Here is a 27,527-nt window from a genome sequence, read left to right as displayed (position 1 = left end):
TTCAAGGCACAAATTGATAGGTTTGTTTTGGTTTTGTTTCTGTTTTTTAATTAAAAAAGAATACAAAAAATACACTACTAATAAAGTGTGAAAAATAGGATTAAATCTGATATACTTCAATGTCCATTATCAGGCATCTTCTGGGCATGGACCAGAAATTAGTATAACATTGTCCACTCCAATTTCTCCAGTTTTACCCTTCCCACGTTCTGATTCAAAAGTGACCTGTCATAAGAAAATATATTTATTAAGGGTGGAAATGTAGTTTATTCAACCATTTAGCAACTCCTAATTAGTTATAATGCTATAAATGAAGAATATTTTATTACAACACAGGACTTAATTACTCGAATCTTTGCCATTTTTAAAGCTTTTGTACATTATTTGAACTAGATTAAAATCCACTGCACAGATTTACAATGCCAGATGGATTACTTTAATAAGATTATTTACTTTTATTGTAAAAAAATGCAAATTGAGTGAAATCCTCTTATAATAATGTAGTTTTATCACAGCATGTGATGTTCATGCATTTCATTTATTCAAGATATTACAACTGCTCATTTTTGATCTATTTGGATCCTCAGGTTTTGTGTGCATAGTCTATATATATTTACACACTCTTGTATGTATTGAATATAGTATGTATACTATATATAAAGAGGAGGGTTGTTTTTATGAATAGAATGTTTGGGTTTTTTATTTTATATTCTGATTCTCATTTATTTAAGAGCTTTTCTACATCATTCCAGCTGTGCAAAGGACCTTGAAAAGGGCTTGCATTTCCTTTATGTTCCCTGTATTCAATTATACAGTAGAAGCCTTTACACAGCACTGAAAATGTTCCATTACACAAATGCAAAGCAGGCCCCAGAATTTCGAGGAGGAAGTCCTGATTGAGGCAGTTTCTGGCATATATCAGTGCACAGTGTTCCCTGTTGGTACTCCCTGCTCCTATGGTGATGGCCCCCCTTTGATTATACATGATGTCTCCTTTTGCTAGAATGGTCTGATTTAGTGTGGTTTGAGAGCAACCTCTTCTATGAAATGAAAAATTTTCATTTTTCTAGGCATGCATGTAGGCTTCTGTTGAATGAGATATTAAGGGCAGATTTTGATTACTTGTGTTAATTTATGACGTGATGCAGTATTTTTACAAAATGACAGAATTACTGGCATCAGTATTCTAACCAATTGGGGTGATTCAGTTCTGAAATTACAATCAGGTGATAACTTTAATGCCCCCTAAAATGTGGGCTCCTGTTTCCTATTTCAGATAAGCCTTTTGGTTGCTGATGCCTATAAAACAGTTAGTGGAACATTTGAGAATTAGGAAATCAAACCAGCATGTTGGTTATGGTAATTGGCTAATAAACTGTGGTATACTTACACTGTTGGTTGTTTCAGCCCCCTGAAATATCTCTATTTTTCCAGTTCTCCACTTTTCATCTTTTCCTTTGTTCTCTTCCCAGACAGGAGCACTTTTTTTGTTTGCCAGGAACACTCGAAGCTTTCCTACTTTCTCACCAGCAAGCCGATAACTGAAAATCAGGCAGTAGCTGCTCTTTGGTCTGAGGTCAGTGAGGAGAAGATTTAAACGCCCCATATCATTCTTGTGCCCCACAAAAGCTGGAACTGCCATGTAGTAGCCATCACCTTGTAAAAAGAAAATAATTTTTAAAAAATTATCTTTAATGCACTAGTGTTATTTATTAGCAATTTGAATACATTTGCTAAGAAAATAAGGGGAAGCTGAAAGTAGTTTACTTGAATAATTTAAAATCACATTGGAGAAAAGCAGCAGGAAGTGTACTTAGCAAGAAATAAACTTCTAGGTTTGGAAGTCAGATCAGTTTACAGAGGAGATGAGTTCATATTTCACTGGCAATTACAGTCATTCTTCCTTGCACTATCCTCTGAAGGCAAAACCATCTGTTTTCCAAATGCAAGTCTGAAACATGCTGCTGTGCCTCTGTGGTCAGATTATTTCAGTACTTGAGCTAGCTCAATGTTCTCTCCACTGTCCTCTGCATTAATGACAAATTCACAAGGGAACTGACAGCTTATTTCCAAGTCCTGAAAGACCAATGAAGTGACAAACACACACAAAGTCTTAAAGGAATAAAACATCTGGGGCCATAAATGAAGTCACAATCAGTATATGTTAAGTTCAGGGAGACAGGATAAGGCCAGGGTAAGGTTTACTTGGGAGTGACAGCACAGAGAAGGGATTTAGGGAATTATGTGGAGCAGGAGAGGAAGGTTTAGTGAAGAAAGACTTAACATGGAAAGACTCTTAAAGAAGAGGAAGAGAATGTGTGTGTGGTAACTGTAAGCAGCCTGCAGGATCTGTAGGATCCACTGGTCACTACTGCAGCAACTTCTGCAACATTTCTGTGTCACAGGGAAAGACAGATCCTTTCAAACAAACTCATCCAGCCCCACCTTTTTATGTGCACCCACTCAGCAGTCCCACATTGCTCTCATGGTGCTGTTTCTGAGGTTTCAGCAGGCTCCCATTGGTATCTGTTCATGTATTGGTTGTTCAATAGGCCCCTTGCCCTTGGCTTATTCTGAGTTTGTCTTGCAGAGTTTGAGATTTCTGAGCAGTTATCCAAGTGATATTTAAGCCATGTGGGTGACTACATTGCCACATCCATCTAAATGACAGATGTGTGATTAAATGTCCTACCAATCTTGGAGAGACACAACAAGTAGTTAATAAGGTTTGCATTGCCTTGTAGTTTGCAATTCTGAACAGTAATGTTCTAATAATTTCTCTTAATTAATTTTTCTCAATAATTTTCTTACTATTTTGATTTATTTGTGTTGAAATATATTGCTGATTACTATTTTCAGTTGGACATTTCAAAGAAACAATATCCACTCCTAGCATCCTCTGCCTCTTTTCTTCTATTCTAAAGATAACCCACTGATAGAAAAGAAAAATCCTGGATTCTGTTTCCCCTCACCCCTTTTTTTTTGGATGGGGTAGTCCATCAAATCAAAGCCTGTCTAGATGGCAGCTATCTGAATACCTCTGTCTCGATCAGCAGGATTCCAGTCAAAGTCATCATCAGCATCTTGTTTCCAGTCACAAACTCCTCGACTGAAGCTGCAATCAACTGAAAAAAAAAAATGGCAGAGATAATAGGAGCACTTAGGGGCATATCCTAAGTACTGTTAAAACATTTTGCTCTTTATTCATACAGTTATTAATGTACAGATCATTCTAAAATTATAATCTGAATTCAGATAGTGTTGACCGAGATGCAACTGCAAAAAATCAAAACATTATGTAGTAATTATTTCTTTAGCTCAGTGTCTTTTTACTCACACCTGCACATGAGTTTATATGCTGTGACTTCTGTTTATCAATGGCCTGCAAATCCCCAAGTATAGGTGGAGCTGTTAGTGTTGAACTCGAGCATCAGGAATTGTTTGAGATCTGCCAGCTTTAGAGCTCTCCATTCTCCATTTGTTACACTGCTATAGTTGCAATCAGCTCAAGTTCCAGTTCTATGCTTTGAGAGAAACTGGTTTCCTATGAGAAGAATCCCTTACATCAGCACCTGATAATCCAACTACATGGAGCTGGGAATAGCCCAGATCAGTTGACCTTCAGAAAAGGGTGAAAAGGGTGTCAGCCAGAGCACACTACAGCCTTCATGACTGTGCAGATGAAAATCATCACACACACAAAGGGACACTGTGCAATGCAAGCATGACAGATCAGATTAAGAGTAATACATCAGCCTCTGAATTTCCTCAGAAAGAAGCATCCTTCTTGTTATTTTAATGTATTTTATCATGAGACAGAGACATGCAGTACATGGCATTTAGAGAGCTTTGTTGTCTAAATCCATTGTTTCTGAGACTACTGCTTTCTAAATTGGAAAAAAATGTCAACCAGCACATGTGTATATTGTTTGTGTGCTATGCAACATGTTTTCATTTTACAGACAATAGGAGCTACTTTATTTTTTCATGACTATGAAATTATTCAAGTGAAATTCAATTGCAAGTCAAGTTCTAATGCAGGGAAACTTTCTATGCATGGGTTATAAACAGTAAAATATGCTTGGAAAAGGACACGTTGGAACTGGTAGCATAGTTTGGCCAGATACTGTCTCTAATGTGTTGACAAAATCTTTGGTTTATATTAAAGGCTTTTAAACTAGTTCTGGCTTGGCTAACACAGGTTGTCACAAATAGATACAATACACAGGAAAATAAATACTGTATGATAAAAGTAAGCCACCTTCTTGCTCTGGTCTCGACACTGGAATTTTCCTCTGTGCCAGATGAGGGCCAAAGGCAGCTGCTTCTTTTACCTTGGGAGCTAGGGAAAACAACTTGTCAAGTACTGAGTCATCACAGGAACAGAAAATGGAACTTTATTCCTTTATACCAGATGACATAATTTATTTAAATAAGTCAATATATGTATTTTCCACTCCACCACCAAAGCCATATTCCTAACAGCAATTAGATACTCAGAATTTAAAAAAAATTGCTTAAATTGCTGTTTTCCACAGCACTGAGCCTTCTAACCCATAAGCACTGGAGCTACAGCTCCACTGAATTACAGATTCACAAGGTCATAAAATGGTGATCTTTCCTCAGAAGCCTGATCTGCTTTCTTGCTATAATGATCAAATGAAACTGAACTCTACCAGACAGCAGAGACAGAGACAGTGACTTGGCAGCAGTTTGCCAACAGCTGTAAAAGTTAGTAAAAGTTAGGGCATCAAAGGCCCACAGATCTGCAGTCAGGGCAGTGATAGCTAGTGCTGACTGGAAGAGTTGGTAAAGCAGCACCAATGAATGTTAGGGGTGTTCTCTAAGACACTGGCCTGAAAGAGGTGGTTACTCAGGAAGCATTATTTCTCAGCCTCAGAGACCAAGGGAAATGCTCTCCTGTCTGGTGAGATAGAAGATTCCATATTCTTGTTTATGCCAAGTAATCTCTAGATTATTATAAGTCTTTTAAAATTCTATTATTATGTTTGTTTTATTTTAAGTGATTAATAGATAAGTGTACTCACTAAAAAAACAATCATGAGTCTCAACTTCTTTATGCATACCCTGTGTAAGTAACTAATCACATGAAATAAGGGAAGGATCTGCTTTCACTGGTATTCTGTCATTTGCAAACACATAAGCAGGTGATACCTGTGATATATTCATGACCACCTATGAAAACAGGAGGAGTTTGAAAGTGCTATTTTAGAGGAGTGAGGGAGAAGCCTTTGGATTACTGCTTACAGAATGTATTAGCCTGAAACAACTGAAGTTCACTTTTCAGCCCCATCCTGTGGGCAGCTGTGCTAAGAAAAGCTATGAAAATTACTTTTCCCTACTCAGCATTGCATCACATATGCATATGCCAAAAATTTTAAAAGTCATTATTTTCACATGGATGCACATTTGTTCAGAGGGGAGGTTTGTTTCCCATGAGTTTGACTGAGCCAGGGCTTTCCATTTAAATACTCCAATATGCTCACACATACTCAGTTTTAAGAATATACTCAGAAGCAACTGTAATCCAGAGGGTCCTAGCACCATAAAGGCTATGCCATCCACTGTCACTCTGGTTTTTTAAGATTTTCTAAGCCTTGTGATGTTGACATTCTTGTAGTGAACTTTCTCACACACTTTCTGTAAATAACTCATTGTTTTGCATTCCTTTATGGAGGAAGAAAAAGTTGATAGACTGCTAGTTTGACCAGTGTCATTGGAGAGGTGTCACTGTCACCCTCCAATCTGCTGTCACTTTTAGAAAACTATAAATGTTAGAGGCAGAAAATTAACTTCCCTTTCTTCCTTCACCTTGAGAACGGTGGTGAGCTTGTGTTCTTTTGTGTCCTATAGCGACAATCCACTTAACCTTTCTTCTTCTCCAAAACTGTCAAAAATTGCTCTGTGTACACCTGTGACAACACACACTAACAAAGAGGCCCAGAGGCACTTCCAGAAGTGCTGAATTGGAGAAGATTCATGCAATCTCATGAGTTTCTGATGAATTGCCAGGAGCATGTCGTCTCTTGTTGTCCTTGCAGCTTCCCCCTAACCCAGTCCATTGCTTAGATCACCTGGATAATATTCATACTTAGGCAAGGATTAATATACATATTTCTCCAAATTAATTTTTGTTTACATATACACATTTAGGAGTAGGCACATCCAGATTGGTGTTAAGTTCACTCTCAAGCCATAAACTTGGCCTTGTACTTGGTGAAAGAGGCTTAGGCTGTGAAAACCTTTGCCAAAACGAAGACAGCTATTAAAATATGATCAGTTCTGGAAAGAGTGATTTAACAGAAGACAACAGCTGCCAGAATGATTTATTTGTTAAGTTATTGAATTACACTTGAATTCACTTGAGAGAGATATGTGCAGGTGTAGCCATGTGCTATGAAGAACTGTTATGGACAGAAAAAGAGTCCAGTTTTGTTTCCAAATCTATTTTTGTTTTCAGTCAGGCATTACAATCAGGTTTGCACTCGCTGAAAGATATCAGCTGCATATTATGAGAAACTGCAAGCTTCAGCTTACAGAAAGGTTTCAAATAAACCTTACTGCTTGGAAAGTGCCTATATTTTAAACAGATCATCCTCATGCACAGCCAGGATCCAAAGTTTACTCCCTCATAAGTAATAGGCAGGAGTCATAATTAGTCTTTTTAGCTCTTCTGCTATCAAGTGGTCTTGTAGAAAGGCAGGTCTCCTCTCATGGTCCCTAAGAACAAGATCTCACCAACAAAAGCACACATATGTCCCACTCTAGGCACAGCAGAGTCCATCCTTCCTTCTGTACTGCAGATGCCCTCCCATCAACTTATATGCAGCAACAGTTGATATGTAATCTCTACATACAAACCCCTTCATATCATGGTGCCACATGTTCTTAACCACTGATGTCATCAAACCCATTAAAAACATCAAAAACCAGAAAAACAGAGTGAGCACTGTGAAAAAAAATCAAGCAGAATAAAAGACGTAGTAAATTTAAGATGAGCTTTCTATATATATGGTATACCACTAGGTTGGACTCACAGGAATATCCCATTTCTCTGCTACCACATCCTGCTCTGAAAGAATTACATTTGCCAGAAATCTGACATGTATAGCTATGAACTAAGCTGTGGTCTGAGCATTAATAGCTCACAGAGTGGTGTAATTACCAGAAAAGAATGAGAGCAAACATCATGATTAACTGAGGGAATTCTCTTGTTCAGCATCAAGAGCTGTGAAGCCATAAGGGAAAGAGTCCACTTTTAGTATTGCCAAATACTAATCCCTCTTTATCATTCTTGATGCTACCAAAGGAAGTGTCTCTGTATAATAAAATGGCTACATGATACTACAGGAGCTCTAAGCATGATGTGAATTTCATAAACTGATGAAGTACAGAATCTAGAATTTAGTTGCAGTTGGCAATATCATTCTGAATTACCAATGACAGCCAAAAAGCAATAAAATGTTAGAAACTGTCAGAATTAAGGTTGTGCTTAATTATTTCAGTGGAGCTTGAGTGTAGCATCTCTGCAATCCTTGCTTATATAACCAAGTACTTTGGCCCAGCTCTCTGTGTTATCTCCCATATGCAGAAAGCGCACTTCTCATGTAATAAAGAGCTTTCCAACACTATGTTTACTCTCATTTTTATGATTAATTTTGATAATAATGAATAAATAATTAATGATGAATATTCACATCAATAAATAATTAATCTATCAATAAATAAATACTCTTATTTATTAGACTGCACCTTTCACAAGAGGACAGATCCTTCCTTCACACTGGACAAGGCAAGAATCCCATAGAAAATAGTAATTTGAAGTAATTTCAAACTGTATCATAAGATACAAAAATATAAGAAAAAATCTAACTTTTCATTGATGACCTTAATTTTGACATTTCTTACATGTTGTGGGCTTCACTTTGCTGTCTTTAACTATTGTGTGGGTTTTTAAAAAAAAAATTGGTAAATACCAATTCTCACGAAGGTTCAGTATTTTGGTAGTTGGGGCTATTTTAATAATTTCCATGTTGATATATTTCCCTTTTTTCCTACAATATTTTTCTATGGCTCCCTGTGTATGTAGCATGTAGTATAGTTACTATGATAAAATAATACATCAATTTAAAGAGACTTTTCTATTTTTTCCTAATTAACTACTCTTCCTGGAAGACAAACAATACCAATATTAATAATGCAAAAGGCAGATGCTATGTGAATACTTGAGGGGATTATATGGAGGAATTTAATGTTGTAGTGAAGGAATCTGCTGAATAGACATCAGCAAAGAAAGGAAAAAATGTACAAATTTATGAGCTGTAAATTTGAGCTAACGATGTTCTCTGAAGGATCACTCAATATCATTAAAATTGAAAGTGTTTTTAAAGCCAAATATTAAAGCAATTAAGCGCCTGAATCATGACTGAATTTTTATGATAACAAGGATGAAGTACAGCACATGGAAATTTAAAAGGAAGGAAAACACACTTAAGCAATGTAGCCTTAAATGAAAATGGCACAATTCTTTAAGTCCTTGAATCACAGCTGGTGTCAAACAAGAAAGCCACAGATAATACAGAGTTCAAAAACTTAATGAAACTACATCTTGGGCATGCTGCTATCTCTGCATGAAGTAGCACACCAACTTTCTGCCAGAATCCCTGTGCAAAATAAAATCTCTCTAACAAATTCAACATATTAATCTCTGAGATCTATAAGGCAAAATTCTGGCCAGGCCAGACGTGACTGGAACAAAGGCAGTATAGGCAAAAATACAGATAAAACACAGTGCTTTAATATTTTTAAGCAGTAATATTAATTGTTACTTCTGTCAGCTGTAGTGGTAATTTTTGTAGAAACAAGTAGACTCTGCCTCTCTGCCTAGCCCAGGTATATAGTGTTCAAATGTCTTGGTTTGGTTGGGAAGGTCTTTGGAAAAAATCTCACCAATCATCACAACAACAATATATAATTTGGATTTTCCTATAGACAGAGGATTTTTCCTGTGTGGCCTCACTCAAATTGAAATCTGGAAAATTAGTGCATTCCAGCTAGTAGCATAGAGTACTCAGCTGGAAGGTTGAATAATCCCCCCTTCACAATTGCATCAGGTCCCATAGCTTAGTACAGGAGACCAAGTTCTCCCTGCATCATCAGGCAGAGAGAGCAGAGCCCTTTGTCCTTCTAACCAAAACCCAGGGTGACCCTAGCCTAGGGGCAGTGTTCCTGGCACTCCTTCCTGACCTGTCCAAGCAGGCCAAAAAAGACACCCATTGACATGTCTGAGTTCCATCCATCCACCCATCCATCCATCCGTCCATCCGTCCATCCATCCGTCCATCCACCCATCCACCCATCCATCCATCCATCCATCCACCCATCCATCCATCCACCCATCCATCCATCCATCCATCCATCCATCCATCCATCCATCCATCCATCCATCCATCCATCCATCCATCCATCCATCCATCCACCCATCCATCCATCCATCCATCCATCTGTCCAGTGTGTCCTCGTTTGTCTTGTAATGGGAAGTGCAAAACTTGCCTTTTACTGCAAAGCATCTTCCTAAGCAGTCATCCCAAATCCATAATGTTGCATGGGGCTTTTCTGTCCCTTTCCATCTGCTTTTGTTGGACTTTATATTGTTCCTGTCAGTCTACCTTTACAGCCAGACACCTTTAATAGCAGTGCTGCCCTTCAATTAATGGGTCATTCTCCCCATTTTGGTATCTTCAGCAAACTTGAAAAATGCCATTAGCACTCACTGTTAATATTTGTAGGAAGGGAGGAGATTGGTGAACAAAGTCCTGATTGTCTTCTGTTTATCAGCTCTCTAGCATAATTTGAGGAAGCAATATTAGTCTATATCCTTAACTTAAACTGAAACAGGCCAATTTCCACTGAAAACAAAAAAAGAAGGCAATTTTAGGAGAATGCCTTTGGCAAGGAAGCTTGTATTCTCCACTGTATTAAGTGAATAATTACATTTTTTCCTGGCTGTCTTACAGAATTACAGTATTACAGACCATTTTTTCCAGAAGACTTTAAAATTATCCTTCCTTTAAAAAATATATACTTATCTCTCCTTCCAGGTTAAATAGCAATAAACTGCATGTTAATTTAATTTTCTCATTTTATTATCATAATTTTAATTGCTGTGGGATAGTATTTATTATTTTGCTATACTTTGGAAAGAGAAAAATGTAATGAATTAAATACTGACAGTGTGTGTTCTTCATTGTAATTATTTTTGCCACTACCTTGAAGAATGTTTGACTGAGACAACTGTACCAAAAACCGGTTATAATAATAGAATTGCTTGGGTTGGAAGGGACCTTAAAGATCATCTAGTTCCAATATGCTGTACAATTCCTTGCTGTGTTTTTCAATCTTCAAATGTATTTTCAAAAGCATTAACTAGAACCTAACCATCCTATGATTCTATGATTCATTTTCTACAAGTAAATTCTGATAAAGTGTCTGTCAGGTTTTGTGATGATTTTTTAGTGTTTAGACATATTTACATTGAAGTCAGACATTTTAAAAAACAAACAAACTTACAAAAGACATCCCCTCTAAGGCTTCGCTCATCAATTTGATTTTCAAAATCTTCCTTCTCCTCTTCATCTGACTCTTCAGCCTCCTCTTCTGCAGCAGCTGCAGTTTCTTTCTCTTCCTCGCTGTAGCTCCCACCAAGATCAATACCACCTTCATAGTCCAGCAACTGCAAGTGGATCTGAGAAGGTGGGGTCACAGCTGCTTCTGGGATTGCATTCTTGATTGTTTTATGCTTTTTCACACTGCTTTTTTGTGCAAGAAGTTTCTTAATTGTGTCCTTAGCTGTTCCAGGGCTTCTTGCAATTTCCTTCACTGACTTTTCAGGGATAACTAGAACCAAGAAGAAAATATTCATCTAAGGAATCATCCAGCAATGACAACGTTTTTAAATGGGACTGTGGTGTCCTTTACAAGTTCCAGAGAGCCTCAGAATTAGATTCTCTACTACGAGATGTAAGTTCAGTTCTGCACAGAACTGAACACACATGCACATGCTCAGCTCTGCACTACTGACAGCTCTGAGTTACAGTGAAAAGACCAAAGCAACCCTCAGTAATGATCTCTTTGGACTACTGTGTAACACAGGCCATAGAGCCCCTTACTCAAATTATTTTTACACTGGAGCTCAGGCAAAAAAAAACCCCAGAAATCCTTCTTCAATTTTTTGACTGAAATTGTCCATGGAGATGGGATCCCCTCCACAAAAACAGCAGCCTAATAATAATGAGCATTTCTCTTGGCTGTCTTTTGTGAACTTTTCTGGTCTAATTTTCCTTCCATGACAGGCTAAAAGCTACTGAAATGGAGGATATTTTGAGAAGACATACATCAAGCTCCTCTGTCATATTTCTTTTTGCTCTTATTTAATTGTAAGGGTTAAACACCAAAATTCAGGGAAGAATACAAAAATGCCAAATTGTTATCATATTGCAATCCCAAGATGGACTAGAACATAAATGTGACATTTACCATTTTATGACTCCTCTTGGACATGAAATACTGTATCTTACAATTTTGGATAAAGTGGTGTTATTTTAATTGTTCTGGAATTATCCTTTTGGATACTACTATCAAATGTTGTGCACAACCGTGTCATAAATGACTGAGGGTTTGAGTCTCTAATGTGAACTACCTAGAAAACAATGAAAGCTGAGCAGTTCCAGTGTGCTATAAAAAAGCTCTTTCATAAAGAGAAACTATTTTCATCAGCAGATCAGAATAACCCCATATACTGCTTCCCATCTTTGATTCTCAATCAGTATTGATGCTGCAGTGCCTACAGTCTCTTAGGATTAAAGATGATGGTGGAAGAAAGCTATTTTTATTTCCCTCTGCTTCTGCTGTCTAATGATTATATTATCAGGTCAAGAATATGTTCCTATTTTGCTCCTCACTTTGTATTCATGAAAATTTTACAGTAGTTCTTTGAGACAGAGGGACTGGACTTGGAACCTTGAGTAGTACTATTTTTCTGTGCCTCTTTTCATGGAGACACAGCAGCAGAAAAACACCAGTAAATAAAATAGAACTGCAATTTAGTATGAAAAGAGGAAAGTTCCCTGGATTTATATTAACTTCTGGAAAATACAATCCTATCACTGTGAATCTGTCACATTTTATTTATGGCAAGTGCAGCTACATGCTATTTGGTATGTCAGGAAATAATCAGACTCTTGGTGTGCTCACTGTAGCATTTAGGTGTTTTTGAGATTGCTGTTGGAGTAAACAGATGCCAATAAAATGAAAGTCAAACCTGAGGATTTGTTCTTCCTTTTTTTGGATAAAACTTATAGGCTTGCTTGTCAAATACTTGGAAATAAGCTCTTTACTAATATTCCACTGAGTATCCTCTGGAGGATGATGTCATGAAGGATGTAAGGTTCCCTAGGTCTGAACTCAGAATTCAGCAATAAAAATTAACAGGAAAGCTTAATTCCAAACAAATTTCCTCATGACTATCAGTAACAAGAAACTTTTAACAGAGAGGCTATGGGGATTTTCAAGGCTACAGGATTGACTGCTCAGCAAACCTGAACATCTGCTTTTAGTTTCTGCTTTGAAGTTTTCCTCATGAAACGGAAAATTCTTACAGTTCAACATAATAACCTCTGTGGTGTCAGAAAACCAATCTCCTTGTGTGTGCAAAATTTAGCAGAGTGGAAAATCAACTGACAGGAGTGACAAAAATAGGGGGATGAAAAGGTATAAATTCCCATGTGCCTGCAGACTCCAATTTGCTGCTGCACTATGAAAATCTCCATGCTTGTGGAGACAGAGGCTCTAGACACTAAGCATATCTTAGGACATAGCACTAGTCTCCTTCCAACTTGCATTCATCTTTAGAGTAGCCAGAGGTGTAGATTTAAGGCTTTTTACATCTAGCCTTAAATTGCAGGAGGACTAATGCCACGTAAGGATACACCACCTTAAACTCAGTCTGTTCTTTTGAATCCATGGCTCTCCGAATGAGCAGCCCACCTTCTCTGGTGCTCTGGGGTGCTCCACCTGAGGCAGTGATTTTTCAGGACCCTTTGTCTCAAAATACGTAGATAAATGCAGGCATGTTGGTCACAAATATTTGTGTACTTATCTGTCTATGTGACTGCAGAGAATTTTGAGCATTCCACCTCAGTTCAGCTCTTCCTCATCTACCTTTGATCAGGAAACAGGCAGTTTCTGTTTATTGCCCTAATTTGAAAAGATCTCATTTTCAAAGGTATTTTCTTACTTTGAATTAGAGAGAATTAAGGCAAGAAGTAGAAAAAACAAAGGGAAACAGTGGCCCAAGTGCTAAAAGTAAAACTTTTCTGTCATCAGAAAAACTCGCAGAAATTATACAAAATTATAAACCTGCAGAAATGGATTGGTGTAGGATGTCTAATGACCAAGTTGTGAAAGTTGAGTTGAAAAAAATTACATAAAGAGTATATGCCAACACATTGACTCTGTGCTGCATTGTGTAAAGGGAAGTACTCAGGGGATGATACAGGAGAGGGACAGACAAGGGTCTGTTTTCCTTCCACACACCCTGTGACTGCAGCTGCTGCTGGCCCTGATCGTCCAGGGGATGCAGTAGGAGACAGCTTGCTCTGCACTCCAGCAGGCACCCCCCTGCTTCCACCCTCACACATCACAGAGCATTTAAAAACCTGGTGAGAGACAAACCTGGGAGACTGGCTTACAAATCCCTTCATAGCTCCCTTTATAGCTTCTCTATATAGGAGTTGAAGAAGTGTTGAGGGAGACAGACAACAATCTACCACGTGTAGGTGGAGTCTGTAGATGTGAGTAAAGATTAGATCAGTGTGACATACTTCCAGAAATCATTCTTAAAATTATCAACTTCTTTTAGATATTCTTAAGCATGTCTGAAAGCTTTCACAGATAGGTTAAAAGATTCTGGGCTATTATTTTCTTCTAAGCACCATGGAACATTATCTACCAATATGTGATGCTACCCTATTTATCATTTCTAAAATTTTTACTGTCTTATTTAGGGAAGGATACTTTGAGAACTCAGGGCAAGTTTGTTACACTGGACTGTGCTTCATACATGACTACACCAGCCAGCAGGAAATGTGTGGTAACAAAAGCCTAAGTGTTACTCACTGAAGAGTGACAGCAGTATTTGACTCCATACTGAATTAAATTTTAAGAATATCACCAGCGACATGGCAATCATAGAAGCTTTGAAACTTTATTATGTCAAACCAACCTTTCTCAGGATTGGCAAGTTAATAAGAAAGAAAAGTTATATATAGGGTCTAAGGATTACCCTATCAGCAAAAAATGAATGAGTAATACAAGAGGCAGAGAGAGAGCCAACATGAATTTTTATTGATACTTAGATACCCAGCAAAGCATAATGAAGAAAAGTAACCTCTGCCTCTAGCTGAGCAATAACAGGAGTGTCGTTGTTGAGCTCATTAGAGTGATACCTGTAGACTTAAAGATAGTAATCCTTTTTCCTGTTATTTTGTCGGACCAAAAACAGTGAATCAAAAGTAGGCTATTTTTTTCCCCCAGGAATCTTAATTGCTTATGGAACCTTGTGAGACTCTATTCTTAAAGAAAAGCTGAAATACACATAAAAGCATGTGGCAGGGGAAATGTGGGTTTTCAATGCACAATAGGAAATCAGGAAACACATGAACCTGAGAACAGCAACAGATTGCAACAAGATAGGGGCCAGATGTGGAAATTACTAGGACCCTTTTAGAGATTGTTCAAATTGATCCATCTCTATGGATTCTCAAATGTGTGCTACAGACAGTTCAGAAATGGTCTCCAATGTTTCATAGATATAGGAGTGTTAAATGGCAAAAGGGCAACTTAATAATCACAGGTCATATCCATACCAGCAGCAGTGTTTGCAGCCTCATGTTTCAGCAGCTTTCTCCAAGTCAGTATATTGACATACAAATTGAATGAAAGAATTTCCAACACCTTCTTTGAAAAGGTGAATTATATATTATGTCACTTATTAGGTTATTTGATAGCATGAGATATAGCCACAGGAATTTCATTATAAGCAATGTGCTTAATTGCTCTCCTTTCATAATCCAAAAATTAAGTTATATATTAAAATAGCCATTTTTTTATACTAGAGACAATTGCTGTTAAGAACTAATGCTTCCCTGTGAAAACAGGATTCCATCTCTGTGGGAATAATTATGTGGAGTATTGGAGGCTTATTTAAGGGGTTTTTGTTCAGCTGCAGCACAAGCCCTGTTGGGAACTGGAATGGGCCACAGGAACTGTAGCCATTGTCACCAAAAGAAGTGTGAAGCCACAGCCTTCAGCTTCTAAATGCCCAAGATGGTGTCCTCATTCCATCAAACCCCATAGCAAATCTTCTTTTGGCTGCAGTGAAGGCAAAGCTTTTCTACAATTGCCATATGGCATGGAGAACACTTAGTGTTTCACTGCTGGCTGGTACATCCAATTGTTTGTGTCACTGTTTGAAAAAAACATTTTCCCGAGTAGCAAGACACGTCCTGCCCCCATGAGTTACACTGGTCAGATATTCCTGCAGTAAAAGTCAACTATTGAAACATTCAGAGCTAAAAGAATCTCCTCCGCTTCCCTTTAAAAGAGAAGGTATATGTGGGAGAATTACCACTAGAGAAACCACTCTCTATTTAGCATCTCTCCATTTCAGGGTTCACCTACCACTGATTGTCTTTTAATTTTCCTCTATTGTTGTTTACCACTTTCTAGATGGACCCTCAACTTTTGACCCGCCTGTAGCTCTGATTGCTCTCATTACTGTATGTTATTCTTCTATCCTGTCTTGTAATAAATCTCTTTTCCATTTAGTATGTTCTATTCACTTTATGAATCATGGATCCTTCCTCTGCTAAACAACAAATGGATTTTGATAATTGGAAATATGACAGGAAGAAGTAGGCAGAGGGCAAACTATGTAAGAAAAACACCTGTGAGGAGATAGGAGTCATCTGAAATCAGAACTGATTTGTTACAGGGCTAGCCCTCAAAAAAATTCTTCCCATAAGTGAAAAAATTTTTGTTATTTATATTTGAGCAATCATTCTCGTTGAATTGTTTCTGCTTGACGAAAAATATTTTATACATAGAATTAGTCAAAAAGAACATTTCCCTGGAATTTTACCTTCTCATTAAAAGGAAAAAGGCAAGTAAATGAAAAAAAAACCAAAACCCAAAACCAACAGACTATTTGTCTCAGAGATGTATTTGTTTAACATTTCACCTGTGCTACATTTTGTTTTAACAAAACCATACCAAGATGTGTCATGTCAGTTTGCTTTGATATCTAGTCAAATGCATCATTTCAGTGAGCTGCAGTGACATATCACAAGAGATGTGGTCTAGCAAGGAACCTGGCTCGTAAATTGAATTTGAGTAGAAGAATGCTCTAAACAGCTCTGTTGTCATAATATATATCCATATCAAACCGTTCAGTAACGGTCAGATTTTTGAGTATTTTTGCATGTCAAAAGTCAACATTTCTATACTGAAAGTTGAAACTTAACAAAATGCTGCTCTCCTGTGCAGGGCCAGGAGTTGGACTCGTGGATCCCTTGCAATTCAAAATATTCTGTGAAAATATTAATTTATCAATGTGTATTGTAAGTTTCAATTGCTACCATAACGGGAGGAGGAACATGAACAAGAGAGGGACTCAAGAGAACATCTGTGACCATGAAATATAATCATAAGACATATCTGATCAAGCATTACATGAAAAGATTTATATATTATGTAGACTTCATCTGCTACAGACAAAAACTTTTTAAATGTTTGAGCAGAGGTCAAGTGTCCTCTTGAGGAAAACATCTTTAATGATGTTGCAGGAGAAATATCTGCCAGGATTAATAAAGGTATGAATTAAAAGGTTCATTTTAAATATAAAGACAAGGACAGCCTTTCTTTCTTCTTGAAGGGTCATATTCAGTTAAAGTGGGGAAAGACATCTTTATAGGATGTTTCCCATATTCAATAGACAAACAAAGTGAAAACAATTTAACAGAGAAATCATAGCTTTTCTCCCTTTTCTCTTTTTTTGTTAAGTTAGCATTCTGGGAGAGACTGCACATCCCTCCAAGGAGCTAACCTTGGGAATTAATAGAGAAATCACAGTAGATTTTTTTTAAACTATTTTCTCTGTTTCTTCAAGACAAATTCATTTCTCTGATCTACTTGCAATTCCTAGAGATGAGACTTGAAGACTTACATGCAAAATTAATTTGTATTGACTATGCTATGAGTCATGCAGTTAATATATTATTTAGTGGAGAGGTCTTGCTTTGCTGGTATTGCAGCGCTGTTCAGCATGACTTTTCTCAGAACATGCCTTGTAATGATCAATTATTGGAGAAAAACAATACAGCTCTATTCCTGCCATCCAGTGGTACTCACCAGCACAATCAAATCCACTTCCTCGGTAGCCCTGTTTGCATTTGCACTGGAAAGATCCTTGGGTGTTGAGGCACTCTGCATGGAGGTTGCACCTGTGTGTATTTGTCACACATTCATTTACATCTGGGGGAAGACATAAATGCCTCAGTGAAAACTGTGTTGAACCCCAAGGCTCCTGACAGCCTGTTTGTGCCACTCATCTCATCCAGGTACTGTGAGCACTGATGTTAGACCAAGCCAGTGCAGAGACCACCAGAGGCAGAAGGATCCACACTAGGACAGAATCCTTGGTGTCAGCTCCAAACACACAGATGCTGGCATATGCATCCATGGAAAACATCCATCCCAGTAAAGACAAGGTGAATGCAGTGATTTTCTGACTGAGGACAGGATTCAAACTGCAGGTTGCACACACTCTTCTATTAACAAAATGCATAAAGCACCAAGAGAATGGGTGACAACATTTAAAAGAGAGCTCACCAAAGCATTCTCATTCTTTCATTCACTGTAGAAAGAATGCAATGGAAAGTAACCCTGACCGTGCCAAGATGTCAAGATCTTTAAACTACCTCTCACATTCCAGCATATATATGATGCTGCATGCAAAAAAGTTATAATAAGGAAAATTCAGTAGAAAAACTACATTCAACTCACACCAATATGTACAGGCACCAAGAGTATTTGATTTTGTTTATCCCACATGAGGGAGTCATGTTGGTGCACAAATGTTTGTACCATCACATTTTATCCAGATTGCATCATTTTTAGCAGCTGACAGGTCCTCTCATAATGTAAGTCAGCAAACAAACAAGTAGCAGGAAGACTGACTCAAAAGTCTGGTGTGTCTGAAAGTGAGATTTAGGTTTGCAAATAAAATCCGCACTACTGAGGAAACATTCCAATTTTTCTCCTGTGCACACATATTGTATGAGAAAAGAAAATATTTTTCCACTTGAAGTCTCTCAGGGTTTGCAGACATGAAATGCAAGCCTAAGTCTCCAGACCTGCCTTATGATCCTTCCCCCACTCCTCACTTCCAATATCAATTAAATATAAACAAATTCCATTAATTCTCTTTTTTATGCATGTGTAGTAGTTCCAACACTTCCAGGTCCTTGTGTAGTCAACAGCTTGAACAATACTCCTGCAGAACCTGTTGCAGTAACTTGTATTTTGCTGTTCTTCCAGCATTCAGTCAATGGATTGAAACAGGAGTTAAGCATGCTTTGACATTTTTTTTAACACCTGAGAATGTCAAGATTAACTTTTTGCCTCTATTTATTTATGTTAGGGAGAAACTTGGTCATGCAACAGAAACCTGAAAAGTAATTGAAACCTACTGTTTTCAATCTTTTTTTTTCCCCAAGTTCTGTCCAAACCATCCAAATAACTGGTTTACAGTCATGAAGGCATTTACTTCACTTTCCTCAATAATGACATGAAAAAAGGAAAAAAATATAGTGAGACTGCTTATTTATCACAGTTTGTAACCAAGACAACAAAAAATGGTTCTTTAATTAAACCTTTACCAGAAGTAGCATTTTTTTAGTCAACAGTTGCCAACTGAGAACAAGCTCTTGCACACCTTGACTTGGCACAATGAGGCAATTTAAATTGTAAGTGCCAGTGATTTGGTTTTTCATAAGGCTACAGAAAAAAAAAAAAAAAACAAAACAGAGAAAAATTCCAAGTCCCATCAAGAATATTCTTAGTGTGACATCTTCTACCCATTTCTGAGGCAGCATCTCCAGGACAGGACAAGGTGCTGGGGGCAACCACAGGGAAGATGTGCTCTGTGGGAATAAGAAGAATGAAGAAGGAACATGCATGGGCTGGCTCCTACCTGCACAGCTGTAGCGGCCACTGGTGTATTTCAGCTCATATCCCTGCTGGCACTTGCAGTAGAAGCTCCCAAATGTGTTGACACATCTGCGGTTGTACGAGCAGACAGCTTTGCCAGTGGAGCATTCATCAATGTCTACAGCAGGAGAAGGGACGCTGGTCAGATCCAGGTAAAATAGGAAAAAACTCACTGGGATTTGCATGAGAATGGTTTGTTCTTGGCTATCACAAATAAACTCAATAAATAAATCTTATGATTTCATATTTGGTGGTGGCTTTCGCACATGTTCTTATGAGTGAAGCAGTAAAATGTGAACTAACTTTATGGAAGAACACAGTACCAAGTATTATAAGCAGTGCTTTCTTCATCACAGGAAACTCACAGGCAATGTTGAGGCTTCTGGAGAAAAATTAAGAAGTTTGTATTGTGGGTCACCACAATAAAAGAAAGCCCCATCCAAACAAAATGCCCAAATCCTACAATACATTATGTCAGCAGGGCAGCTTCCTGCAGGTAAAGCACAGTAATTAATGGCCTCATACCAATAGGGAGAAACCAAATCTGTTGATGACTCTAAATCATGTCAAAACATTGAATTATTTACTGGGGATGAGAGTTATCCAAAGAATTACATGGCCAATAGTTCAAGAAAAATTATTTTTTAAAAAAATATTAAAATTTTACATCACACTGAGAGTAACAAGAAGCATTATTTAAACCAGCGAGGAGGGTTAACAACTTCCTAACCTTTCCCCAGAATCTTATGGCTTCAGGTATCCTGCAGAAAAGAAGCTGAGTGAGCTCTCTAACCATACCAATGCATGTCCTTCCATTTGGTCCCAGCTGAAGGCCACCTGATGGACAGAGACAGTGCACCTGGCCTTTGACTTCTTCACATCCATATTGGCAATTCACCATGTCACATGTCCTAGAACCTGAAAACAGTATTTAAAATAACAAAAAAAGCAAAATTCTACGCAGGAATCACACAATTTTAATTTAGATATGTATGAACACAGAAATTAATAAGAACAACAAAAATCCATTCATTATAAAGAAAGCTGTTTATAAATTAACATATAAAAAATTGAGGAGTCCATGAGATATTTTCTACAAACAAAACTCTGTCACCAATAAACTAGAAGCTTCCCCAGGTCTGAAAATCAGGTTGGCTAAAAAAGAAGAATGCTTTCCATTTCATGCTGGCTTAAAGACAAAAAAGATGGGTAGAAATACCTATTTTCATAAGTTTAGATAAGCCTTAGATCAAATGTTTGCAAGAACAGTTTTCACCAACTGTTGAAAGCATATTAACACAGATAAAATAAATCAGTGGTGGAGCACAGAAAAGTAAAGCAAGGAATAATGGCATGAAATTCAGTAAAAAGTTATTTGTGTTGGTGCTTTGCTTGAATACATTTGGTCATCCTTATTCACCAGATGAACTGGCAGGATTGTACACTGAGATTGTACTAGCTGTTCTTCATCTGAAGCAACAAATCAAGAGACTGTTGCTTCATATGAAGAAGACTTTTACTTCTATTAGGACCAAAACACCTCTGAAGACCAAACTATAAGTAAGACCTAGTTTACTTCACCCAGGAACTACCAAACAGGAAGCAAGCCTCTTTCAGCTGTGACAGTACCAGAGAGCAGGGGCAAAGACCCTATCCTGAATAAGCTAAATCAGTTCATCCCAAGAAGAAAATCTGCTGGGATTAGATGTGATTAGATGACCTTGGTGTGCCTGTTCCATCAGCTCTGGTACTTACTTGCACATGTGCCATCTGGCATGAGCATGTACCCGTTGAGGCAATAGCACTTGTAGCTGCCGTGTGTGTTCATACATCTGTGCTCACAGGGACGTGGCTTCAGTCCACATTCATTCACATCTGCAGAAGTCATTGGAATGAGTGAGTGCTGGGCTTTTATACATATATTCATCCATATCGGTGGATAATATTGCCTAATGTGTGGAGTTCCCCAGAGTGAAATCATCTGGATGGAAAATAAGCCAGCCCTTGCAAGATGAGAGTCGAGCAGACCATCTGGCTGAAAGACTGCTAGTAAAACCAACACACACAGACCTCTTGAAAAAATAATGCAAACTCTGGCCACATCTGGCAGCTAGTTAGGAAGAAGTGGAGGGGTGGAGAGAATTGTAGCTAATCTTTTTTGGGAGTTTTTAAAATGGATTTTTTCTGGTTCTAGCCCTCCAGTTGACCTCTGTATTAGAAAGGCAAAAACATGAGACTAAGAACAGCAAAACAGTTTGAGATAAAGTGAAACAAAGATTTTTACTTTAATTTTTCTGAGCTACACACTGGCCCCAAGGTTATCAGTAGCAGAAATGAAATACAAATTATGATAATAATTATGTGACTTTAAAAGGATCTCAAAAATATCAAAATCCTGAGAATCAAACATCCTAAATCCTTCTCAAAATCCAGAATTTAAAGGCTTTTCAGAAACTAAATCAATTTCAAATTCCCAACATCTATCCTTCACAGAGAGAAAATGATAATTCTAAAAAGTTTATTTGTTTATTTGTGGTATAGGCTGAGCAGTGCTGACAATGATATTTTGCCTATGACAGGGGGACAACATCTGTGTTTTTTACTTCCAGGACCTGACACCTCTACCTCTTTTAATGATTAGTAAATAGATGGAACTCATTTACAGAATGCACCAGCATATGCAGCCCATTCAATATGTGTTTAACAGCACATATGACTGATAACAATGTCAGCAAAGATGCAGCTCTCCAGTCAAGCACTGAGCTTGTGCAACTCCACTTCCAATGGGAGAAGCATCTGTTCTTGTGTCACACCCTGCAAACCACAGGAACAAAACCTCAAGGCCATTCAAAGCATAAACTTTGTGGAGGTGCACAAGTGCTTGTTACAGCTCAGTCCAGGAAAGAGAGAGGGTTGCATTCTATTATTCCCACAGTGTCTGTTTGAAAAATGACAACCTGTCTGCTTGCAAATCACACTGGATTTTTGTGCTACTGTGACTCCGCTAAATAACTAAGACTCTCTTAACAAAGAAACTACAGAGCACACTAGAGAACAAAAGTTATTCTACTTAGACCATACATTTTCAAAAGTGCTTATCTGTACCTATCTCTCACAATGCACAGGTAGCATACACAGCTCTAAAAAAGAACCTATGGAGATAAGGCTAATTTAGCTCAGACTTGGTGGCAGACTAATACAGTCCCCTTATCTCTGTTATTTTAGTTAGCTCATGTTGAGCTTGCTCAGCAGGACATTCTGCTGTAAGGACAGACCAAGGCTACATCTGCCAGTGAATTAGAAGTGGGTATGAACACGCCTGGCTGATGGAACATGACCACCTATACAGCAATACTGTTGAAACAAACAGCTCTTGGACACTTCTGGCCTGTACCAGCCACCACCCCATTGAAAAAATCCTGCTCCTGCTTCAGGAGGTAGAAAAGCCCAGGAGCTAACAGGGAGTCTGTGCAGTGCTTCCTGCAGGCCTCAGTCTGGGAACCTGCTGAAGTGCACAGAACTGATCAGGTTGCCTGTGGAGAGCATGTCAAATGCACATGGAATTACTGCACAGAAAGCACCCAAAAGCTGAGGGCTTCTCTGTTGCCTTTTAGCAACATTTCAGCTGCCAAATAATTTTTGAGGTTAAACTTCAGTGTTTAGAGGGTGAAGTTGTAAGTGGTACTTATATATCTGTTACATTTAACCACAGGTGATGTTTCCCTTTCCTCTCTAGTGGTACTGAGGAGTTAACTTCTTTCCCTGTGAGAAACAGCAAAAGATGGATTATTCTAAAATACTTAATAGCACATCTTTAGGGCATATTGCTTGAAAGACACTGTGTAATAAAGGAACTGGTTTGACTATAAAAAATGTGTGTTTAGCATGTCAATGCAATATATTCAAGCAAAGTCTGCAGGAGCTCAGGAAGGTAGCAAGGACAGACCTAGTCATTTGTGTGGCCTTTATGTCATGTTTCCATCATAGCACCTACAGTTCTCTCATCTGCCTCTCTTTGCACAGTGTCCTGCTCCTTTCATCTGATCCAAGACAGGGCTCTCATATTTTGGAACAGAAAAAAAAAAAGCTGAGTTCTTACCAATGTGTTAGCTGAAATATTTCTATGTCAAATTCCAAATTTATGGGGGGAAAAATGGTGCTTTTAAAGTTTCTGAAAATGCAATTTTAAGGACTCCCAATGATGGTTCTCAGAAATACCATCAGCATATACAAACAGCCAGGCAGATTGATAAATTACATGTCTACCATATAATTGCAAGTCTTTCTGAGTAGAAGATTAACTTAAAAAGAAACATGGACTGCTAGTTAAGAAAATAACATGGGTCCTGGAATTGGCTTCCATCTCTTCTGATATCTTCCTATATAATCTCTCCATGCCGTAATCCTCTGACTATAAACATGAGTTTGCCCTTGTCATCAGCCCATAGAACATATACAATATAGGTTCAAACTTTTGTCTGCTGAAGAAGGCTTAGAGCTTGCCTGGGATGCTGCAGATGCAAAAGCCTTAAATTCTTAAGTTCTTCTACATAAGCAAGAAAACATCCTGGTTTACTGCTTTGGAAGATTACAAAAACCATAGTGCAAGATAAGGAAAGAGCAAACAAACAGTCTCCTTTCTGGTGCATATGAACAAACCTTGATTACAGGTTTTCCCTGTAAATCCAGGGAAACATTTGCATTTGTTTGGTCCCATGCACTCGCCATACTTGCAACCATGTCCACAGGTAGCTGGTGGAGTCAGGCAGAGAGGAGAGAGAAAAAGAAAAAGTTAGGAATATTCTATTTGAGAACTTTCACCCTGCTTAGCTGCCTAAAAGGTTTTGCACAAGTTCAGCATCTTCCACACGTCTCCCTCCAGTGTGAGCACAGTAACTACTCATTAACACTTTATCTGGGCCTCAGAATAGTGGCACTAACATTAATTACAAGAATTTGGTTTTTTCCAGGTTTGTAAAGACAAAAGGTGTCTCTTTTTTTTTTCTCTTTCTTTTTTTTTTTTTCTGCAGCAATGGTTACAAGCCACATTTAGTTTTGTACTTTTGCCTTTTTCCTTTCTTTAGGAAGCCTATGTGAGAAGCAGCTGGCCAGCAGCTTGAATTGCCATGCTTGGCATCTGGAGCAGGAAAGAGGCAACAGCATTCTCCTAGAGCCAAAGGACACACATAATCCTATAGCAGTTTACAGTCTTGGATCTCCTCAGTTACAGCTGAGGAACGTGTCTATCCCGTGGTGAACATCCAGAGCACACCTGTCATCAGGCAACTGTCCTTAGCATACATCCCAGGGAGTATATTGGCATCATGTTTACAATAATTTGAGAGGGCTACATTTAACCTGGATGCATTAAACGCAACTCTAAATCCTCTGGATCATCAATCAGAAATTAAATGCTGACTTTTATAAGCCTTAAGTCTCCTGAAATCACTTTAATTGTCAGCATGGAGGTTATTCAGGAAGAGCAAACCAAACATGCATTTATATCAGGACTGCCTCTGAGGAAACAGTGAAAGAGTGTGCACCAGGGTGTGAATCTCGATTCCTTATGTAGTTAAGATGATCTGCAAACTATAGGAAAGTTTAGTTACTATATAGTAAAATTATAATTAAAATTAATTTTTCTGAATCCAAGTATCTTCTCTCCATTAACAGATAACACATTCAGATGTAGTGAAGGTACTAACTCTGCAGACAGAGGCATTTTCAACAATTCTTCCAGCCCTGAATGCAATGTGACGCACTGCAAGACCAGCTTGTTCCCCTGGGATCCAAAGCATCCCTGCTTGGGATGTTCTCCCATGGGATGGACACATTTCTCTTCTGTAACTGAGGGGGTGCAAGATTGCAAAAGACCAGCTTGCAGTGTTAGCAATGAAGCAGAGAAAAACACCATTTCGGGATTTACAATGCAGAATTACATTATAGGTGGCTTAAAGAGATTTGCCAAAGAACAGTCTTCAAATTTTATGAAAACCTATTGCTTTAAAACAAGACAACCTACTTCACTGGCTGATCAAAAATTACATTTTCCAGTTATCTCTCCTAGTATTAATTTGCATCAAAACTAAAGTGCAATTAAGCAATGCAAGAAATACTACAATGTTCCCTTTTTCTTTTGTTAAAATGGCATATCATATATACAGAGCAGAGACATTTTAGCATTTTTCCCTTTTAATATATGGATTTTCAGCAATGAATAATCTTAAGCCTCTATACAAATTCACTAGATGTAAAAGGCCAAACTCTCTGGGACAACAAGTGCAACATCTGAAAAAGATCTAAAACATATTTATATTTTATTGTGTTTTGCCCAAGTACAATTGGAGAGAGAGAGTCCATACTGCATTTTCTTTGGGATATGTAGACCTTTCACAAATTAGAAGTGTCCTAAGAGTCATTGTCTCGTCATTAAGCAAACGAACCACAGACCAGAACACTGGCTGGCTACCCAAGCTCAAGTCAGGGCCACTTATTGCTTGAGTTTTATTTATATTTTTAGAAAGTTAAAATCCTCTGCTTCCCAGAGGCTGTGTAATCTGAAGATAAAGGATACCAACTAATATGAAATCATTTTAGGGGTCCTTAATATAGCATTAGAAAACACTGCATTTATGGCACGTACTCCACAGCTGTAACAGTGTAGCCACTGACCAGGGCTGTGCAGGAGGTTTAGAACAGATGGTGCCTTCTGGATGTAAGAATTTTTGAATGTGCAAGTTATGGTTTGGTGTCATTTACCCAAAGCTCTGCTTTTTTTGAGGACATGGTCTCTCAAGCCATGTCTTTCATGTTTTATTTGCTCTCTCACAGATTTGGAGATTTCACTCCTCAGGAGTTTTCCTTCTGTAATTTCTGCCAGATATGTAAGAAACGTCCTTATTAGTACCAAGTAGGCAGCAGCAGAGAAGAAACAAGCAGAAAGTTAATGTTACCTTCACAGTGGCCCTTGTTCTTTCTCCAGCCAGGACAGCAATCCCACCTGGAGCCATAGCGACACACCCCAGGCTGGCTCACAGCCCCCAGCTGCCCACGAGCTCTCGAGCTGTGTGAGGAAGGACAAACACTAGCTCCAGCAGGAAAATGCTCTAGTCCATTCCTCTGCATACCCCTTTGTACAATTCTCTTCTGTTTTATCCACTGTCAGGCATTTTCATTTCACCAAACCTAGAGCAGTATTCCTAGACAGGAATGCAAGCTTCCATTTGATCAGAGAAACTGGGATGATGGGAATGTTTCACCTGCAATAAATTAACTGTGCAAGGTAAACCCTTTCTAATGAGAAACACAGGCAAAAAAACCACAGCCAGCTCCTTGCTAGAATGAGTCATCTTAATGTCAGTGAAGTCAATAGGGCTGCCTCAGTTTGTGTCACATGAACAACTGGATCAAATACATGATGCCATAACTGACAGCACTATTGCCTCAGATGATGAAAGACTGATTCTACAGAAAAGCATGTTGAGAACATCAGTCAGCCCCATAAAAGCTAGTGAATTACAGGCTCATACCCAAGGCATACATGCAAAGTGCTTGCATAAGTCCTGACAGTTCCAGGCACTCTGGTTGCATGAGACTGACTCCCTGACCATACAAATTAATGTTAATTTCACCTGCCAATGAGCCCAGGGGGTTCAAAGTCATTGAGGAGATCAACAGCTGCAAGAGTTGGAAAACCTGCCATATTAATTGCAAAAATTATAAATCTGATGGAAATTCACAACTGTGTAAGTCTTCTAGACCTCCTCTGTGCTTTTATGAGTGCTGTGGCTTTAGTTCTCTTCTCCCTCTGCTTGCTGTTACTTAAGTTGTCCACCACATGCCTGTCCCCTTTATGAAATTCTTTCCTTTATCCAAAATCCTCTGTCCTCATTGCTTTATCCAAGTCATAATTTAAAATGCATTTTCTTCAGTGTTGGTTTTGACCCAGAAAATTCCTGTTTGGTGAGAGCTTTGTAGTAAGTGATTTGGGGTCCTGAGGGGGGACAATACACTGCAACAGAAATCTCATGATGGAAAAAAAAATGATGGAGAAAAGCTGTCAGACATGAACTTTCGCATTTTTTAGTCTGAGGCACAAAAAAGGTAATATTTTATCACATTACAGGAGTACTTTGCATGTATCCTCCTGCACTTATCTGTAATGGTTGCACTCCCATCAA

At 38.3% G+C, this 27,527-nt stretch overlaps 1 protein-coding gene across 1 annotated transcript; it reads right to left on the bottom strand.

Annotated features, from left to right (window-relative positions):
- Window positions 1-26,472, bottom strand: EGFL6 (EGF like domain multiple 6). The gene is made up of 10 exons (XM_066571794.1): window positions 26,301-26,472; window positions 24,007-24,099; window positions 21,103-21,222; window positions 20,146-20,265; window positions 19,331-19,465; window positions 17,488-17,610; window positions 10,591-10,917; window positions 3,039-3,125; window positions 1,391-1,656; window positions 1-225 (listed from the first exon to the last, which is right to left on the bottom strand). The coding sequence occupies exons 1-10, from the start codon at window positions 26,470-26,472 to the stop codon at window positions 130-132; spliced, it is 1,539 nt and encodes a 512-aa protein (XP_066427891.1). The 3' UTR covers window positions 1-129.
- Window positions 26,473-27,527: the final 1,055 nt, after the last annotated feature.

Source organism: Molothrus aeneus, chromosome 2 (genome assembly GCF_037042795.1).
Source record: "Molothrus aeneus isolate 106 chromosome 2, BPBGC_Maene_1.0, whole genome shotgun sequence".
Lineage (NCBI taxonomy): Eukaryota > Metazoa > Chordata > Aves > Passeriformes > Icteridae > Molothrus > Molothrus aeneus.
The sequence above is the reverse complement of the archived record's forward strand: the minus strand, read 5'-3'. Positions and strand labels throughout refer to the sequence as shown.